Source organism: Leopardus geoffroyi, chromosome B2, assembly GCF_018350155.1.
Source record: "Leopardus geoffroyi isolate Oge1 chromosome B2, O.geoffroyi_Oge1_pat1.0, whole genome shotgun sequence".
Classification (NCBI taxonomy): Eukaryota; Metazoa; Chordata; class Mammalia; order Carnivora; family Felidae; genus Leopardus; species Leopardus geoffroyi.
In genome coordinates this window covers 2,968,946-2,989,410 of record NC_059332.1, presented here as the reverse complement: position 1 = coordinate 2,989,410, position 20,465 = coordinate 2,968,946, and the positions used below count along the sequence as shown (strand labels likewise).

Here is a 20,465-nt window from a genome sequence, read left to right as displayed (position 1 = left end):
GACCATTTCTTGATTTCAGAGTGGGCTTTTAAACTCACCGAGGATGTTGTAGAAATATCGCTGGTACCTGTTGAACGTGACACTGGGTTCTATGTGTGTCTCTGGCGACGTGCGGATGCAGTAAGGCAGAGGCCAGGACTAGAGAAAGCGTTCTCAGGCTCCTGATATTCAGTCATTGATTCATAGACAGAAAGTCAAAGGGCTCCCAGGGGGAGTTTTTCTCACTGTTAGTAAGGCCAAAAATAATACTTCAAGCTAAGGAAGTGTAAGAATTTCTGAAAGTTTGGCACCCTTATGTTTGACAGTTTCATTTATTCTTTCTGTCTTACCTGGGGAAAAAAAGGATGATACGGGCAGTGGAGAATCTGAGTAAGCATTAATACCCTACAAAGCTCTTTAGTAACAATTCTGGGTAATTGAGTGTGCATCACTAAATAAGTAATACAGATTTTACCAGGTGGGAAATAAGAGTCAAACAACATTTTTTGCTTCTGCTAAAATTGTGACTTTTTGACAAGAGAAAGCTTTGATCCACATGAAAAATTTTTTTTTTAAGATTTTATTTTTTAAAGTAATCTCTACACCCAACATGGGGCTTGAACTCACGAACCCAAGATCAAGACTTACATGCTCTTCTGACTGAGCCAGCCAGGCTCCCCATATGAAAATTGCTTTTATATACATTTTTTATACACATTTCATATAATACACACACACACACTTTATATACATTGTTTTTATAAACATTTTTATATCTTTTTTTGGTACAATGGAATAAAATTAATTTTTGAATGTGTAAAGGGGTCTTGAGGCTTGACCCCAGTGTCTTTATCATTTTGAGGGGGTTACAGACTAGGTAGGTCAGATAAGCATCAGAAACCTCCTCGGCTTTACCTTTAACATTTTTGTATGAATCCTCATTTAAGAGTGTAGTCGATTTTTCTTTGGAATAGTAGTGAGACTCCAGCTCCAGCTAACGTATGGGTTAATCAGCACGAGCAGAACGGATGGTAGGTAAGTGGGATCCTTCCTTATCGTGTAACAACTAATTTCTGACATGGAGTTAAATATTCCCCTGGGAGTAGCAACTTATCATAAACACTGAGGACCTCTGCTTTAATCGTGAAGTGTATGTACTATAATTGTCCCCGACTGACTGATAATCACTTTATACACAATTTTTATACCTATCTTTATGTTTGAATATGACTACGTTTTCTATAAGCTGAGAAATAAAAGATCATTGAAATGTATTTATATTTATGTATTTTACTTTACTTTTATGAAATAAAAATACACCCTCATACACAATTAACCCAGGAAGACTGTTCTCTTTTCAGTGTTAGTCTTTTTTTTTTTTTTAATCCTAAATTTGGTAAATAAAAGGATTCTCACAATACTTCTGAGTCCAAGTCTGAAAAATGACAAATTATTTTTGAATAATTTTGAAATAAACTAATTATTTCTATCATTCTTCCTTTTTAAAGTGGAAGAACAAATCTTTCTGTCAGTTGGAGGCCATTCTAGAAAACCTGAAGGAGTTAGGCACAAAAGACATCTTCGTGGTTTTTACTCTTCTGAAGTTAGGCCCTACATTTGTGAAAATCAAGTCAAGAGGAATTGTCATGGGAGACAAAACATGAATAGAAGTCAGGATTTTGTAAAAACGAGGCATAGTTTTTTTTTTTTTTTAACAGATAACATGTAAATCCACAGCAATAATAACAGTGACTACTGGGAACTTAAAAATATGTAGATTGTCTTCAAATTATTTAAAAATATACCAGGAGTACAAAGAGGCAACAGAATATTTTGGCGATTCAGAAAGAACTTCGGTTAACTTGGTACAAATAGCTTGATAATTTTGCAGGAAAAAAAAATCAAATTTTGCTCTTTTGCACGTATTTTCATCCCACAATTGTATATTCTTTTCCTACAAATAAATCAATTAAAAATGACTATCTCATATTTTTGATCATTTGTATACTGTTTTTTTTTTTTAATTTTAAATGTTTACTTACTATTGAGAGACAGAGGGACACAGGGTGTGAGCAGGGGAGGGACAGAGAGAGAGGGAGACACAGGATCTGAAGCAGGCTCCAGGCTCTGAGCTGTCAGCCCAGAGCCCGACGTGGGGCTCAAACTCACAACTGTGTGAGTTCATGACCTGAGCTGAAGTCAGTCGCCTGACCAACTGAGCCACCCAGGCGCCCCTGTATGCTGCCTTTTAAATGAACCTTACTATATCTCTATATGTATGTATTTAAATATACACACATACAGCATCAGACGTATCTGCGGACATTACCGGGGGTCCACGGAGGGTGGCACCGGGTGCCAATCACCCCTGGTTGAGAATCACTGTTCTAACCCTTTTGCCTCTCATGTCTCGCTGATCTGATGCCACAGAATACATCACATCCAGACTCTTCACGCCACAGCCCACGCCCTGACCATCAGGGAGAAGTGATGGGGAGAAAGTGTGCAGGGGAGGAAAGAGGAAGGTCAGAGAAGAAAAAGAGGCTGAGGCCGTGGGGAGGAGGGACACGCAGGAGAAGGGTGGAGGGGTGGAGGGTGCCCCTGCCCCTGCCCCTCACAGAGCAGTTCAAATACTGGAGGCAGGAACTTAGAACCCTCACCTCATCCATGTTGTAAGACGTACATTTTAATACTGATGTATTACTGAGATTCCACACAGAAAGAGAAAGAAAGAAACAGAAAGGAGGGACGAAGGAAGGACCGGCAGAGGAGAAAGACATGCAAGCCCACCGACTTAAAAAGGGTGAAGTGCGGGCAGCAATAGGGAGAAAGGGGAAGACGCGCTCTTGCTGCCTAAAACGGCGGTTACGTTAAGTTGCAGACTTTGAAACTAAAACGGGAGCGTGTCAGAAGTGGGATTCGAACCCACGCCTCCATGCGGAGACCAGAAGCCCCGATCGCGGGAAGCGAAGCTTGAGTCTGGTGCCTTAGACCACTCGGCCATCCTGACACCCGCGGAAGGCGAGCCGCTAACCGGCTTGTAAACGCACCAGAGGGAACCGGACTCCGCGCGGCGAGCGCCAGCCCACTGCGCCTGCGCGATGCCGGAGGCGAAAGGCGAGTTTGCCGGAAGCCGGGGGCTGAGGCGCGCGGAGCCGGAGCCGGGACCCGGGGACACCCGGGGGGACCCGGGGGACGCCTCCGCCCCGCCGGGTGGGGGTGAGGAAAGCGCGGGCCGCAGAGCCCTCCAGCCCCGGCTTCCCGCGGGGCTCACGCCCCGCCCCCCCCCCCCCACGGTTAAGTTCAGAAGGTAACAGGTGCCGCGAGACCCGGAGAGCAGGGCTTAGCGCCCCCTGCCCCGGCCCACCTGGAAGTGTCCTCCTAAGAGTAAGCGGCGGCTGGATTGTTTTTTCGGTCAAGTCGAAATGATTACATGTTATTCCCCCAGGCATAGGTTTGTCGCGTTAGTTTTAATGCCTGAAATTCCGTGTCATTTCTGTAACAAAATAGCACGTACACACGACTTCGTAGGAGTTGGCATCGTGGGTACTGCATGAACTTGACGCATGATTTTCCTCATATTTGATCAAAGTGGCATTTGTCTTCATGAATTGAAAAGCCCAAACATAATGCCTTAAATTAATGATAATGGAAGTATTGACTCGAAGTAGGTGAGTAGTCCGGGGCTGGCGCTGCCGCCTCCTTTGGGTGGGTGGGAATTTGTCCCCTCCCCCCCCCTCCCCGTCTCTCTGCAGGTGCTCGCGAGCCGCTAAATCACGAACCACGAGCACTGTTCCCTCACCCGCCGCTCACTCCTGTCTTGGGATGAGTTGGGGCTCGCGATGCAACGTGAGGGACAAAGCTGGAGGCGGCCCTGCACCCCCCACCCCCACCCCCGGCCCTAAAGAACACAGACCCTCCATTTCCGAAACTACGGGGACAGTCCCGCAGGGGACAGCCAGGCTTAATCCCCCTGCGTTGTGTCAGGGTCAAACCCTCCTCCTCTCCACCTTCCCTGCTGTTCTCTTGAGGATGCCCTTCAGTCGTTCCAGTTCCTAAAAAAGCCTCGTCCCGGTGTCCCCCACCGGTAGGGGAGGGAGCCCGCGCGTCCGCTCTGCAAGCACCTGAGGAGGAAATAGTGTGTCCGAGGGTCCTTCTGCCCCAAACCGCGAGTCCCCTTCGGCAATAATTGGGTCCAGGAAGAACCTTCAGTCTCCCTGTAGCTGTGCGCGTTAACCGGCTCTTTAAAGAATGTCCAGGGTGGCGGTTACACGGTCTGCTTAAGGATGAGATGACCCGGGTCGGTGAGCCACACTTTGGGGGACCCTGGTAGTTCCTGGAACCTTAGGTCACTTCTCTTCCTGGTAGTTCGAATGCTGCACGGAATTTAGTTATTTATAAGACAAGTTAGGCCTGCCCTTCCAGGGCCTGGGTAGCTCAGTCGGTAGAGCATCAGACTTTTAATCTGAGGGTCCAGGGTTCAAGTCCCTGTTCAGGCGGCAGTTGGACTTTTTTCCCCCCAGCCACATGTGGAAGAGGAACCTGCACGTGGTCCACACGAACTCGTTGTCTTTGCCCACGTGAAGGCCCAATCTAGCCTCATTTAATTATTCCTTCTAAGAGCGAACTAAGCCACTCCTAGATTTTGCAAGGGAATGTAGAATTGTGGGCGATAGGAAGAAAGACAACAAAAAACTTTTGAGTGAATTGCTATGAGATGTGCCCTTTTAAAATTCCCTTGCACAACGTGGGGCTGACTGTCTAGAAGGCGGGGTGCAGTTTGATTAGATCCTGCCCGGGTACCATGGTGGTCGCTTTGATCCCTGGGCGTCCCCCAGCTTGTTCAGCAGACGCCAGTGCACGGCTACTGGCCCGCTCTGCAACACGGAGGTGAAGAACTGAAATCCAGACACCTCCTGAAATCGTGTTCGCCATCCGCTTTGTGCTTTCGTTGAAAAGCTGCCCCTCCCAGGGTGCCCGGCCCGCTCGGTTGGTAGGGAGTGCGACTCTTGGTCTCCCGGTTGTGTGCTCGAGCCCCATGTCGGTATGGAGATTACTTTCAAAATCTTTCAAAAGGGAAAATGACTCCCCTTCTCCTGGGGTTTAAATCATCTGTAGAAGCTCTGGAAAGGAGGTTCTTTCCATTTGTTCTGTGTAGGGTGCCATAGGCTTTGGTAAGTCCTTAGATGGCGTTTTTTGTTTTTTTGTTTTTTTTCAACGTTTATTTATTTTTGGGACAGAGAGAGACAGAGCATGAACGGGGGAGGGGCAGAGAGAGAGGGAGACACAGAATCGGAAGCAGGCTCCAGGCTCTGAGCCATCAGCCCAGAGCCCGACGCGGGGCTCGAACTCACGGACCGCGAGATCGTGACCTGGCTGAAGTCGGACGCTTAACCGACTGCGCCACCCAGGCGCCCCCTTAGATGGCGTTTTGATTAAAAAGTCAAGGTGTTTACCTGGTGGATACTGTGTGTGCAAAGCAAGAGTGCATTTGCTTCATCACTGTGTTCCTCGTTTCCACCGCGTGATACCCCGCAGGAGAACACGTGTCTGGAGAGTGGTACCGGCTTCCCTTCCTTCGGCTGGACACCTGACAGGGCGACAGGGAGCCTCCCCATCTAGGTGTGCCTGACGTAAAGATGTCAAACAACTCCTCATTAAAAGATATCCGAAGTCTGCTGTTCTCCAGGTTGAGTTCCTGGCCTGCTCTTGAATCTTAATTCAGTCGGAGAAAGGCTGAGATCTCCCAGATGAGCGGAAGGAAGCCACAGCTTCCGGGACACTCGGGCTCTCCCCAGAGTGTGGACCAATTTCCTAGAGTCTTGGACGGGTGCCACAGCCCGTCATCACTGAGCAGATCATTTAACCTCCACACTGTGCATTTGCTGAAAGCTTATTTACGTGCACATACACGGGAAATGAACCAGAAAAGTCGAGTTCGAAGAGTAGGCTCCATTTGGGGGTGTTTTCGCTGGAGTCCGCCACTGACTGCCGGAAGCGGGCAGTAGGGTAGAGCAGAGGCGCCCTGGGAGATCACGTATTCCTACAGGCCAGGCAGAGCAGGACACCAGGTTCCCGCAGGAACTCGGGGACAGCTGTGTCCCCTGGCTGCGGTGACCAAGGAGGAAGCCCAGGAGGAGATCGGGAGGAGCTGGAGTCGAGCTGACAAGACAGGGCACCTGCCAGGGAGTCTGCTGCCCCCTGTCGAGTTTTTCCTGCACTTTGTAACTGGGATTTCCCAGGTCCTTCGGAGCCGGAAGAAGGGCGGTGAGCCCACCTCGGAGGCTTCTCCAGCTGGAAAAGACCGTTTCCCTCGTCCCCACTTTTGGCAGGTGTTTCCTGCTCACTCGCCCCTCCTTCCTTTTCTCCACCTCGCCGCTGCCTCCTCTCCTTTTCTCTCTGGTCTCTTCTCTGCTTCCTTCTCTGTCTCCCCCCACGTGTCACCTCCAGTCTCTAAAGGCAAAGTGGGGCGGAATTAAAACACGCCCAGAAATAACACACCAGAATAACTAATGACAGAGAAATGAGCAGTGGTTCCCTAACTTCGAGGCCTGTGGAGATCACCCGGGAATATCCAACACCTACTGAGGGCTGGTTCCCACCTCCAGACATTCTAATTTCATCGGTACTGGGTCCCACCCCCCATCAGGGATTTTAGAAGCTTCCAGGTGATTCTAATGTACAGCAAACTTCTATGTACATTGAGAGCTTTGCCAAGGGTGGTTCGTGTAAGACCGAGGTCTCCATCGCCAGAGACCTTGTTAGAAAATCCAGAACCCCCGGACATACACTATGTCTACTGGAGGAGAATCTGCATTTGACAAAATAGGCGGGTAGTCCCAAAGCCCCTTAGAGTGTGAAGAGTCACATGTGTCGGGAAAAACCGTCAAAGTCTTAGAAATAGGCAACAGAAAATTACTGGGTGTCCTTTCAGTGAAGTGTTGGACATTGTCTACCGGACTTTTGGAAATTGTTTGGTTCTGAGTGTGCACCTTTAACTGAATTTCTATTTATTAAACTATTCCAGAGTTTTGTATGGTAGAGGCTGGCTTGTAGATAGTTGATCATAATGCAACTGATGTCTGTCCATAGCAAAAATTCAAATACATTTTGCCCCATAGGAAAGATAATCTCAAGTGTTACTGTCTTATAGATTGCTAACCCGTTTCCCATTAATTACTCATTTACTAATCTCCTCAAGAGTCATGGGATAGAATTTGTTATCCTCAATGTACAGGTGCAGGGAGGGGCGTGAGGGGCAAATACCCTAAGACAGCACCCGCTGTGGAGGGATGCGGCCTAAATTCAGGCACATCTCTAGGTGATTCAAGGAGCTTGTGTTTGGCGCTCCTCTGTCTTAACAATATTTTGGGTTGTTTCGTTTTCTCGCCAGCTCCATCGAAGCTCGTCCCTTCCCGCCGTTTCAGTTCGGAGCAGCTGGGAATTGCTACTTCGTGTAGACTTTACGTTTTTCTTTTTTCTAATCTATCCGGTCTGAAAGCGATTGCGATCAGGTGTTTATTGCCCAGCGCTGAGACCAACGGACACATAATTCCGGGGCAGGTAAGGGGCTGGCCCCAGGCACCCCAATCCTTGCCTGCCGCGGCCCAGGTTCCGGCTGCTGCAGGGAGCCGGGAGTTCGAGTCCCGCCGCCGGCAAACCTGGGCTTGAGCCCGTGCGCCACCGGTTCGCAGGCGCCTTCACCTGCCCCTTCGACTCCACCTGCACCTCGTCCCCGAGCGCGGGCGGGCCCTACGCCCTGGATGCTCCGGGGAGGCCCCTCTGTCGCCTCACCTGTCCCGGCAGGTGCCCGTCCCATTCCGCCCAAACACCCCCCACCCCCTGCCCCCCACACCCCCCCGCCCCGCGTGCCTGGACACACACCTCACTCGCGCCTGCGACGTAGCTCTCAGCTCAACATCCGGGAGCATTTCCGGGGCGCACTTCGCATCCAGGGAAAGCGGCCCGGTGCAACGACCAGCCCCCACACGGAAATTGCCTTAAAACGAGAGGTGGAATCCAAGCAGGAAGCCCCCCGGTAGCCCAGCCCACCCCGGAAGTTTGCTTCTCTCAAAAGGGCGGGGCCAAAAGCTGCACCTGCTGTCTCCCCGTCGGGGAATCGAACCCCGGTCTCCCGCGTGACAGGCGGGGATACTCACCACTATACTAACGAGGAGGACGCGCTTGTGTCAGGAAAGTTCTCCTATAGAAGAATTCACACGCTGGGTCCCGACCTTTCCTGCGCACGGGATTCCTGAGAGACGCGCCCATCTTCACAGGAAAGATTTGTTATAAAATCCAAGAGAACAGATTCCCCAGTGTGACCTGGAAAATGCAAACACGACAGCCCGCAGGAGATCAGACGTTGCCGTGCACAGTTTTATCACTCTGGCACAGAAATGTTCCTTAACAGCAGGACCCCCGAGCTAGACGCACCTCCTCTGCTTCGGTTCGCCACGGTGAGAATCGTCTGTGTTGTGCGTGAATTTGTACACGGAGTACGGAGAAGAGCTTACTCTTAAAATCTAATCTCAGATTCTGCAGCGCCGGCATCGAGTGGGTTATTTGTGAATAGCCTTTTAGCGGTGGAAACCCCACCGTTAGGAATATTCCTCAGTGAAATTCCAGCCCAGAGCCAGAGGGGGCTTTCCAGGTGGCCTTTGTAGCCATTCCAGGGAGCAAAGAAACGAAGACACGCTTCCTGGATGAGCATGACCGAAATGAACGTGTGTCCTGACCGGAGAGAAAAGCAATAGGAGTCCTACGACCTCGGAACAAACCTCTACAAACAGAGGTTGGCTTAAGGCAACAGAAACGCGTTCCTCTCAGTTTTGGAGACCAGCAGAGGGAGATCAAGATGCCAGAGCCAGGAGGGCTCTGGAGAAGTCTCTTTCCCGGCTTCTTCCCAGCCTCCTGTGACTCCGCGCCATCCTGCCTGCTCCTTGGCCTCTGGCTGCCAAGTTCCAATCTCTGCCTCTCTCTGTGGGTCCTCTCTTATAGGGACACCAGCCACTGGATGTAGGGCCCAGCCCAGCCCAGTAGGACCCGATCTGAATTTAACTAATGACATCTGCAAAGACCTATTTCTAAGTAAGGTCGCGCTCTCAGGTTCTGGACAGACACAAATTTCCAGGGGGTGCTATTTAACCTGTTGCAATTAAGAATGAAAGAGAAAGCGTTTATGCATAAACTCCGTTGCCTGCGCCAGAGTATACACTCAGAGCTGGAAAGGTACTGACGAAGTTTGGTTGTGGGGAAAGGGAAGGGAGAGTATACAGTCGTCTGATACTGTTGCTCCAGTAAAAATGGAAGGAAATTGTAAAAAGAGGAGGACAAAGCTGTTAAATGACATAATGATGGTGATAACACAAACATACAAACTTTCCAAAAATATTAGAAACGGCAAAATGTCAACATAGCCTCGTTTCCAAAGAGACATTAAAGACCTAAACAAATGGAGAAGTATATAATTTTGTGGATAGGGGGACTTAGTATCTCAAGGATAGCATTTCTCCTTAAAGCGATCTATGAACTCCACATTATTCTAATATTCATCCCAACAATTTTTTCAAGAGCTTGAAAAGATTTCCAAGAGCTTTTTGTAAAATTGTATGTAAGTGTATCGGGCCCATAATAGCAAGGCCACTTTTACTACAAATACGGAGAGGATCGTCTGTAAAGCTTACAGAACTCATCAGACACTCCAGGAATGAATATATTGTCACCTCACAGACACTGGCATAGAACCCGAAATTGGTTAAACAGGACAGAGAGCTCAGGAGATCAGTATTTGGTGTATTGAGAGGGGTGGCATTCAGGGCAGAGGACAGTTCAGGCTACTGAGTAAATGGAGCGAGGAAAAAAATATAGTTTTCTCATGGAGGGAAATATGACATTGGATAAAGATGAACACTAGAAAGATCAAGGATATACATGGCACAACCAAAATTTAAAGCTCTCAGTAGAGAGTATGTGAATCAGCCAGGAACCTGTATGTGCTAGCCTGGGGAATAACGTGGAGACATTTAATATAGTAAATTTAATAGAATTTAATAATTTGTATAGAAATGTAATATAGTAAATTGTATCGCAAATATAGTAATATAGTAAAATTCCGTTAGTGATGGAAGAGCTGATGTGGTCAATGGGACAGAGACTATCAATGTAGGAAGCCAAACAGGCTAAAAGGCCTGGCTCTCTGGGAGAACTTGAAACCCCCGCAGATTTGCCCTCGAAGGCATTTGATGCCCTGAGAGATACAGCTGAGACCAAGCAGTGGCGAGTAATACTTTCACTCTGGCTTCTCTCCTCTAATCTCCATCCAGTGCCCAACACTGATTTCAACCCAACCAGAAGTCACCTGACGAGGTAAGTTGAGGACTGCAGCTTACGTGGTCCAGCATCTTCGTGTTAGAAAGCACGAACGAGCCCAGGGCACGGATAAATCTGAGCACAGACATGCGAGGCCTCCCCTTCTGCTCCTCACCATCCGGTCTCAGCATTTGACTAAAATTTAACTTACATTCAAAAAGCTAATGCTCTGTATGCACGAGGGTGCCCTCAAACCCTTCCAAAAAAAGAAAGGCAAAGCACCATCCTACTTTTGGAAAGAGAGGAGAATTGGAATTCTCCAGACCCAAGATCTCATCACACCAGCTCTGTTCTCTGTGAACTGCAGGCAAGGAGAATGTGCAGCTACTCCAGGTTACGGAGCCCGCGGTGGAAAGAGGGGTAGACATGACCTGGCTCCGCCATCTTTTTTTGGGCTCCAATCTCCCACCAGCGCAACTAAGCTGCAGACAGGTGGGAGGTTGGCCTGGGAAACACAGTCTGGGGAGTTGAGCCCTGCTGATGTAGAGAGTAATTCAGAGGATGGGGATCCACCCCCAAGTGAGTGAGCGATCCACCCCCATCATGAGAATGTATATTCGAGCAGCAAAGGTTGGAAACACTGGTTAAATACGACACAGAAACGCTACAGGGTCAAGACAACTTTGACCGGTTTGTGCATATGAAATTAATAGCTTCTTGTAACCGAATTATAGCTTAAAATGAAAACACAAGTTGTGCGGAGAAAGGTTAACTGCAATTCAAATAATGGAATTGCAAGAAACTAAAGAGAAAAAGAAAAAAATGCACCAAGACCTCCCTTACGTTAGTGAGTCAAGCACGTCAACTCAATAGGAAAACAGGCAGTCAAATAAATAAATAAGTAAACCGGAATTGGGGAGAAAATTCAAGTGTATAAATCCAAACATGTGTAGAGATATTCAACCTCACTGTGATACCAAAATGCAAGCCATTACTTCAACAAACTTATTTCCACTTGATAGGATAAAAATTAAATGTACAGAAGTGACAACCGTTGGAGAAGATTTGAATACACAGTACCCTTTATGCTTTGCCCAAAGAGCCTGTGGTGGTGAACCTCATGTGTGAACTTGCCCAGATCAGATATCTGGCTAAACGTTGTTTCTAGGTGTGTCTGTGAGGGTGTTTCTGGATGAAATTAGCACTTGAATTAGGGGGTTCGGCAAAGCCATTTGCCTTCCCCAAATGGGTGAGCACCATCCAAGCCGCTGAGAGCCTAAATAGGACAAAAGGGCAGAGAAAGACTTCGGCCCTCTGCCTAATTGCTCAAAGCTGGAACATGGATGTTCTTCTGGCTCCCTGATTCTCAGGCCTTCGGACTCAGGTTGAATTATGACGGGGCACACGTTATGGGTTGAATGTTTGGTTATCCCCAAATTCATAGGTTGAAATCTTGCCCTCCAATGTGATGGTATTTAGAAGTGGATCCTTTGAGAGGTGACTAGTTCCTGAGTTAGTCCCTACTGGATTGGATTAATGCCCTTTTCAGGAGACCCCAAAGAGCTCCTTCGAGGAAGCTCTCTCTCATCAGACAATTGAAGCTGCTAGCACCTTGATCTTGGACTTCCCAGGCTCTAAAACTGAGGAGTAAATTTCTGTTGTTTAGAAGCCCCCAGTCTGTGGAAATTGTCACAGTAGCCACAAGGGACTAAGACAGGCGTACGTCTTTACAACTTTGGGAAAACAGTTCTCATTACCTCCAACAGTTACACATTTATGTAACCTGACAAATCAACACTTTGTCTCCTAGGAACATACTCACACGTTACATAGGCATACTTTGTTCCCTTGAGCTTTGCTTTATGGCTTTTATTACTGTTGTTTTTATAAACTGTAGGCTTGTGGCAACCCTGCGTCCTGCAAATTTTCTGGCACCATTTCTCCAAAGGCATTTGCTCACTTCGTGTCCTTGTGTCACACTTTGGTAATTCTCACAATATTTCAACCTGTTTCGTTATCATTATATTTGTTGTGGTGATCTGTGATCCATGAGCGTTGAGGCTCCCATTGTAACTGTTTTGGGGTGCCACGGACCGTGCCCAAATACGAGAGCGAAATTAATCGATAATTGTGTATATTCTGGCAGCTCCATTGACCGGCCTTTCCCCATCTCTCCCCTTCCCTCTTCTCGGGCCTTTCTTTCCCCCAAGACACAACCATATTGAAATCAGGCCGATCGATAGCCCTACAACGGCCTCTAAGTGTTCAAGGGGAGGAGGAGTGGGGCACCTCACTTTAAATCGAAAGCTGGATGTGATCAAGCTCAGCGAGAAAGGCATGTTGAGAGCCAGGGCAGGCCGAAAGCTAGGCCTCTTGTGCCAAACAGTCGGCCAAGTTGTGAATGCAAAGAAAAGTGAAAAATGTAGCTCCAGCGAACACACAAATGATGAGAAGTGACACAGCCTTATTGCTGATGGTGGAGACAGTTCGAGCGGTCTACATAGAAGATCAAACCAGCCCCAACATTCCCTGAAGCTAAAGCCTTGTCCAGAGAGCAAGGCCCCGACTCTCTTCAATTCCAAGAATGTTGTTCCTCAACCATTGATCAACAAATCTATCTTTCCGCCTCTGGTTTGAAATGCCCTCTTTATCATAGACTAAATGTCCTTATGTGATTTGGTTTATTTCTGGACTTTGTATTTGACTGCACTGATCTATTTGTCTATTCATTTGTGAGTGCCGCAATTTTTTTGTAGGTTGATGTTTATCGTTGAATGTTGGGGTCTTCTAAGCGTACTCAGGTCCTCTGCAAAGAGGGATCATTTTACTCCTCTTCCAAATTTTATGTCTCTGATATTTCTCATCTAACTGCATTCCCAATACTGCCAGTAGACAATATTGAGTAGCAGTGGGGGTAGTGACCAGCTGTATTCTTATAAGCTGCTTAAACTGCTGGCTTCAAAATGGGTGTGTGTGTGTGTGTGTGTGTGTGTGTGTGTGTGTTCAGAGAAAGTATTCATTAATTTCTATTTTCTTGAACTTTTAAGTCAGGAACGGGTGTTGAATTTTACCTGATTTTTCAGTATCCCTATCGGTGTGGTTTTGGACTGGTGGGGGGTCTAGAGCCGATGGCCTTGAAAGAATTCTTGAGACATCTTTGTGCAAAAAGGTGGTTTTATTAAGGCGTGGGGACAGGACCCCTGGGCAGGAAGAGCGGCTCTGAGGTTGTGAGGAGGGACTGATTGCACACTTGGCAGTTGGGGGACTTAAAGGTAAAAGGGAAGTTTCTACAATGACTTTCATATGCTAAAGAGGACTCAGAAGATACCAGAGGCCTGGCTATTGTCAAGCTAAGGTGGTTTTCCCTCTAGCGAAGCATGAACATTAAGACCGTAGGGGTTCCCGGAGGAATGTTATACTCTGCCTGCCTCAAGAATTTGTCAATGAGCTGCAGGTTCTAAGGACATTTAGTTCTGCCATTTCCTTCTGTCCTTGTTCCCCACACCACTGTGGAGGGGAGGGGCATGTTGGGGCTCCGGGAAACTAAGTCTATAGGTGTCTGGAGATTGCCTTTTTTCTTGTAAATCATGAAAACACTTACAAACTGATGGAGACTCAGGTCCTGCACGACTGTGATGTCTATCAGTCAACCATTTGTTTTCCCCTTTCTTTGGTTCTTGGGCAACCAGGGGAGCCTGAGGAATGTCACAAAGAGCCCACCCGTCTGGGCAGAGGTGGGGGCGTGGGGGGGAGGTTGGAGGGTGTCACCTTGCCGTATGCTCCTTCATCAGTGTCAGAAGATATCATATGGCTTTTCCCTTTACGTCTATTAATGTGACATATCCTTATCCTTTAATGGACTTCGTAAAAATGGGACAATCTTGAATTCCTGGAGTAAATCTCACTCTGTCAGAATGGTGTTGGACTCTGTTTGCTAATGTCAGTATTTTCAGATTGATTTTCCTGTATGATCATCACATGTACATTTTTTTACTGTTAGGTTCAGACATTAATGCTATAATTGCTTCATAAAAAGGATTTGAAAGTATTCCTTCATGTTCTGTGTTCTAGAATAATTTATGTAGCACTCAGACTATCTGATGTTTGTAGATTTGGCAGAATTCTTCTCAAGACCATTTGGGCCTCGTGGTTTTTTGTGGAGTGGTACCTTGATAACGTTCTCTGTTTTATGGCACATAGTCTAAGTTGTCTGCTGATGTAGTCTTGATTTTGGTAAACCGCATTTCTCTAGGACTCATCCGTTTCGTCTAGGTTTTCAAATATATCTCAAAGGGGTTTGCAAAATATTTTTATAGTGTTGACAACATCTCTTTGTTTTCGATGTTGATTTCCCTTCAGTGTTTCTTAGATCTGTTTTCTCCCTTTTCTCATGATTAAATTAGCCATTAGTTTGCCTTAAGTTATTTTCTTCCAGAAAAATTTTGATTTTATTCTATTTGCTACCACACTGTTTTCTGCACTTTATTTTTTCTCATTTTCTTCCTTGTGTTTTCATTTGTTAATTTTATTGATATTGTTCTGGTTTTTTCAACTGACCGTTTATTGTATTTGTTTTCATTCTTATTGACAAAGGGTTTCACAGAGTACCATAAACTGAGGGGCTCATAAACAACAAAAATCTATTTTTCACAGTTCCAGAGGTTGGAGGTCCAAGACCAGCGGTGCCAGTGTGGCTGGGGTCTGGTGAGAGCCCTCCTCTGGGTTGTTTTCTTGTATCCTCACAGGGCAAAGAGGGCTAGAGAGCGCTCAGGGGTTCCTTTTGTAAGTCACTAATGTCATTCACGGGGACTTCACCCTCCTGACCCAATTACCTCCCAAACACCCCACATCCCAATATATCACACTGGGGTTTAGAATTTCAACATATGAATTTGGGGGGGGGGTGGGTACAAACATTCAGTTCATTGCAAGGGTCTCTATCTTCCTGTTATCACTACTTTAAATGAACCCCCCCCCCATTCTGTTATGTAGTGTTTTCTTGTTGTGTTAACATGTCTAAGATAGAGAGATAAACAATGAACAATTAATTAACAATTAACAATCGAAACAAAAGCCAACACTTTATAGTAAAATAGTAAAAAGATGTTAATAGACAATTTTTTAAGATATTAAAAAAGTTCTTCGGGGCTCCTGGGTGGCTCAGGTCATGATCTCATGGTTTGTGGTTTCCCATGTCAGGCTCTGTGCTGACAGCTGGGAGCCCGGAGCCTGCTTCAGATTCTGTGTCTCCCTCTCTCTCTGCCCTCCCCTACTTGCGCTCTGTCTCTCTCTCTCAAAAATAAACAAGTGTTAACAAATTTTTTTTAAGTCCCTTATATATATAAAAGTATATCCGAACTCTAACAGATAAAGAAATGCAAATTCACGCCAAACTGAGATGCCATTTTTCTGCTATTAGATTTGCAAAAATTAAAAGGTATGTCAAAGCCATGGGGAACAGTCAGTCTTACTTATTGCTGGTGGGAATACAAATTGATATAACCGCTATGGAGGGGAATTGGGGCATATCTAACAAGATCACATAGGCATTCATCATTTCTCCCAACAATCCCAAACCTAATGACCTCCCCTGAAAACTCACCTGCAACAGAATGAAAACACACGCGCGCATATTATTTGTAACTGCGAACAACCGAAATGCCCAAACAGAAGAACGTGGTCAAATAAAGCATTACTTTCACACAACGGGGTACGTCTGCGGTTGTAACAATGTAAGACCAGGGAAGATCTCGATGAGCTGACATAGAGTGATCTCTAGGGTCTTTTGGTAAGTGAAAAGATTAAGTGCCAATCAACATCTGTGGTGTGGTTTCTTTAGGAAAGAAGAGGAAATTTTAAAATTGTGTATCCGCTTGTTTGTTCAGGAAAAGGTACAGGAAGGATAGGCCGAGTGGGGACTGATTGCCCACAGAGAGAAGGTGGGAGTGAGCAGAGAGAGAGGGAAGGAAAACCAAAGAACCACTGAGACGAGTGACATTTCTCCCAGTATCTCTGCATGGTTTTGACTTTTAGAACGATATCGTCCCTGTACCTACAAAAATAATAAAATAAACAAGGATAGGGTAGAGATGCAACATGGCATGAACCTGATTATTTCAAATGAATAATATAACAACGAAAAAAGGAGAGACCCAACACAATGAACTTAAGTGCATTATTTATACTCCATGTCGTCAGGCTAAAAACAGAAAAAATTAGAAAACCAGTAAATTCTCAGTACCTTGGGTTCCCAGGGCCATGGTTTAACGCACACACACCATGCACTTCAAAGCCCATGATCAGGGCCTTTAACCATAATCCAAATCCCTGGATAACAACCGAAACTTTTTAATGTAAAGACAAAAAAGCAGCTAAGACCATTTCAAAATGTGTTCGCATATGGCTTTTCAGCCAGGTGCTTTTAAGGTGCCACAAACTTTCCTTGTAGGAAGAGTTGGCCCAAACTGTGTCACCTCGGAGACAGACCGCAAAGACTCTCTTCCCTTCACTGACAGGCTTCGCTCCAAGATGAATGAGTCGTGTCAAAGGAACGTGAAAACAGACAAGTGTGATTAATGAAAGACCAAAAACGTAAACTCTTGCAAGGATATGCCTTGGTCTGTTTCGGCTGTTGTGGAGACCCCGCTCCAGAGATGTTGTAGGCCTAACTGAAATAAAACAGCCACGGGCCGCCTGAACAGGGACTTGAACCCTGGACCCTCAGATTAAAAGTCTGATGCTCTACCGACTGAGCTACCCAGGCTTCACGACAGGGGCCCTCATTCACTGCATATAATGACTAAGGGCTCCAAGACGTGCGAGTGATGCCCGTGACTCCAGAGATCACTGGTGTCCCCCAGCTGCGCCGCTCACACAGTCCGGGCCTCAGCGCTGCCGCTGAGCTCGACGGCATTGAGCGCTGCATTTCTTCGCGACACAAGTATTGGGTGTATTTACTGCAGGGGGCGTGGGAGGAAAGTCGCTTGGGAACAGGGGGGATCCGTCTGGTGGGAAGGAATATTCCTGCAGGCAGAGCCCCCGGAGCCGGCCTGGGCGTGGACGCGCGGGTGTCCCCACGGCTCACCGCGAGGAGGAAGCGCGGGTTCCACCAGCGACTTCCGAAAATGGGAGGAAACTTAGGAGAGCCAAACGCTGGGTAAAGAACGAAGGTTGCGGCACAGGGCGGAGGTTCAATTCCCGTTGCTTCCAGCAGTGTTTTCCTTCGGCGTCGGGGTGCCTGGGCTGTGAGGGTGGAGCAGCGGGCAAACACGCGACCGCCGCTTCTAAGACGGGCTTCTGTCCGGGACGCGCCGCAGTGTCCAAGTCGTTCCTCGCCTTCCGTCACGTTCCTTCCCTCCACCCCTGCAGGTCTCCCCCACACCTGTCCGACCTCCCTTTGCCAGTTCTGTCATTCTTGCGCCCACTCGTCCGACCCGGCAGGGACGTGAACCCCGGGCAGTGCACCGCCCCCTCCCCAGCGACGCTCGGGGACGCTTGCGTCCTCGCCCTGCTGTTTTTACCTCCACGTTCGGTCCTGAGCTCCGTCCTGTGTACGGGAGGGACGGACCAGGCAGATGCGAGCGCGTGCGCGGCGTCACCGCAGGTCTTCGTGCGTGCACGACACGTGGTCGCACCTCGGCAGGGGCCAAGACGCGGGGATCATAAACGGGATGACGCGTCCCTTCCCAGTATGGGGATGTTAATAAAGACACGCTTTTGATAATGGCCAATTTCCAACAAGATCCAAAAGAGATCAAGAAAGGTAAGGTAGTAGTGTCACTGTCACGAGCGGCCTTGGTGTTCGTGCGGATCTTGGAGCTGGAGAGGGCAGTGTGCGGATTGAATAAAAACACGCTAGCAGAGGATGGTTTCGATCCATCGACCTCTGGGTTATGGGCCCAGCACGCTTCCGCTGCGCCACTCTGCTACCTGCGGTGACAGCGGCCTAGACTCTCACTAATTAGTACGTCTTTTCGGGTGTCTACACTCTCTTCTCCGCCGGCTCTTCTACCGCCTTCCACTCGGGGTCCACCGCACATTTCCTTCTCAGACCTGCGACCACAGGGAATCCCTCACACGTCCGCGCCTTTGTACACACTCAGAAAACCCAGGGTCCGCAGCCCTTTCTCGGGAGCCCGCGTGGAGTTCTGGCGGGGGGTTCAAAGCTCGGAGCTCTCGCGCCATAACCTGCGCGCTCGTGGACCCGAAACTAGGTCGCCCTGCACCTCCGCCACCCAGGAGGGGGCGGGGGCGTGGGGCCGAGCCTGGGCTCGCTAGAGGGGAGGGGCGGGGCAGAGGGAGGGGAAGGATGGGGTGGGGACCCGGCTAGGGCAGAGAGAAGGGCAGGCTGGGACGGGGGCGGGGCGAGAGCGGAGGGAGGGGAGGGAGGGGGGCCGGGCGGGGTAGAGGGAGGGGCGCGCGAGGCGGGGGCGGAGCGAAGGCAGAGGGAGGGGGGCGGGGCGGAGCGAGGGGAAGTGGGCGGAGCATTCCGGGGTGGGGGGCGAGAGCGGAGGGAGGGTCGGGGGCAGAGGGCGGGGCAGAGGGAGGAGCCACAAGCGCTCCTTGCAGAACCTCCACTACCGGGGTTGCAGGGAAGGGGCTAGCGCAGGACTCACAGGAGGCTCCGTGCCCTCCTCCCCTGCAGCGGGACGTCCTGCCTACACGAAATCTCCAATCTCTGGTCCCGACACTGAGTCGGTGTTTGGGAGAGAGTCTGTACGTATGTTGTGACCTTGGAGCAGAAAGCGAGGCCCGGATCGCTTTCTAGTTACGTCTGGACCCGTTTCTGCCAGCGAGGCCTGGTTCTTCCCGACAAAGACTCCTGCCAAGCTGTTTCCAAACTTTTCCATGTCCTCATTTCTTACCTGACACCCTTTCGCTCTTCCTTCTTGTCCCTCTCATCGACCGTCTCTTCTTTCTCCCACCTTCCGGGGATGCCCCGAGAGCGTAGTTGAAAGACTGTCTCCTACGCAGAAGTATATGAAGCCTCCTCTCAGTTCGCGCAGGTGTTTCCGTCTTTCCTCCAGGCTCTTGGCCTTGGAGCTACAGAGCCCAAGGGGATCCTACCTTGCTGGGATCTCCGCTCACATCTGAGCCCATGGCCACCTGCTGCGTACTTATTCAAAACCAGACTTCTCTCCTTTCAGCTTCATGGTTACATGTTATATTCGTTCGTAAGATTTGAATTGCTCCAAAGTTAAAAAGCAAAAAAAAAAAAAAAAAAAAAAAAAAGTCTGGAGCATAGAAGGCGCCTGCTACTGGAGAGGTAGCATTTCCCCCACGTTTCGTTTTGAGTGGAAGCCAAGGTAACTTTGTGGTTCTCCTGGGGAGAGGTCACATCTGTAAGTGGATTTTTACAAAGGCAAGTTATCAATACTTCAGCCTTTTTTTTTTTTTAACAAAAATACAAGACAACAAATCTACACCTTTATTTGTTTACTTTTCAGTTAGTTTAAATCCTTGAGGGGTACAGCATCACACAGATTTTGTGGCCAATGGCTTTAGCAGGAAGGTTGCTTCGGAATTTGGCACGAATCATGCCACTGTTTCCATGAGCATGAGTCACTTTTCCCCAGACTACTCTGGTTTTATTCGGTTTGCCACAGGGAGTCACTGTGTTGCTCTTTGCTTTGTACACATAAGCGCATCTCTTGCCTAGATAGAATTCAGTTTCATCTCGAGCATACACACCTACAATTTTAAGAAGAGCTGTGTGCTCCCTCTGGTTCTGGAGACCTCGCCTACAGCCAGCAAAAATGGCTTTGGATCACACAGCCTTCCAGACGTATTTGTCGTTTCAGGAGTCTGGTTCCTAACAGGCCTCCACGGGTTCCAAGACGGCAGAAAGAGGACAGATCCTTCAGGCTTCTTAAGGAACCGTTTCTATCGCCCACTCCTTACTGCCTCATCGTCAGCTTCAGAACTGTCTTCCAGTTTCTATGCAGTTACTTAGAAAGGTCTGATTGAGAAGGCCCAAGTCACGATCACAGTTCAGCTCCAGCTGGAAGCCACTAGAACCACAGCTGATACTTCACCCCCAGAGGGACTCAGCCATTATTTCTCTCAAGGTTCTGAATATGGTGTGTGATTCCCAAGAGGGCCGGATTTATGGGCCTGAACCTATGCAGTCACACAGCGCACCGTCACCCCCAAACCCACACTTAGAAGGGCTCTGT

At 48.3% G+C, this 20,465-nt stretch overlaps 1 protein-coding gene and 5 non-coding genes across 6 annotated transcripts; 1 reads left to right on the top strand and 5 right to left on the bottom strand.

The window, feature by feature from the left end:
- Positions 1-2,883: 2,883 nt before the first annotated feature.
- TRNAL-CAA lies at positions 2,884-2,989 on the bottom strand. Its single transcript has 2 exons — positions 2,952-2,989; positions 2,884-2,929 (listed from the first exon to the last, which is right to left on the bottom strand). It is a non-coding gene; the product is annotated as a tRNA-Leu (tRNA).
- Positions 2,990-4,405: 1,416 nt separating this feature from the next.
- On the top strand, positions 4,406-4,478 carry TRNAK-UUU. Its single transcript has one exon. It is a non-coding gene; the product is annotated as a tRNA-Lys (tRNA).
- Positions 4,479-8,083: 3,605 nt separating this feature from the next.
- On the bottom strand, positions 8,084-8,155 carry TRNAD-GUC. Its single transcript has one exon. It is a non-coding gene; the product is annotated as a tRNA-Asp (tRNA).
- An 8,825-nt stretch (positions 8,156-16,980) lies between these two features.
- On the bottom strand, positions 16,981-17,053 carry TRNAK-UUU. Its single transcript has one exon. It is a non-coding gene; the product is annotated as a tRNA-Lys (tRNA).
- Positions 17,054-18,145: 1,092 nt separating this feature from the next.
- On the bottom strand, positions 18,146-18,217 carry TRNAM-CAU. Its single transcript has one exon. It is a non-coding gene; the product is annotated as a tRNA-Met (tRNA).
- Positions 18,218-19,703: 1,486 nt separating this feature from the next.
- Positions 19,704-20,056, bottom strand: LOC123609393 (60S ribosomal protein L35a-like; the record flags this gene model as incomplete). Its single annotated transcript, XM_045500406.1, has 1 exon — positions 19,704-20,056. A coding segment is annotated over one exon (315 nt), but the record flags the coding sequence as incomplete, so codon positions are not given.
- Between the last annotated feature and the right edge of the window lie 409 nt (positions 20,057-20,465).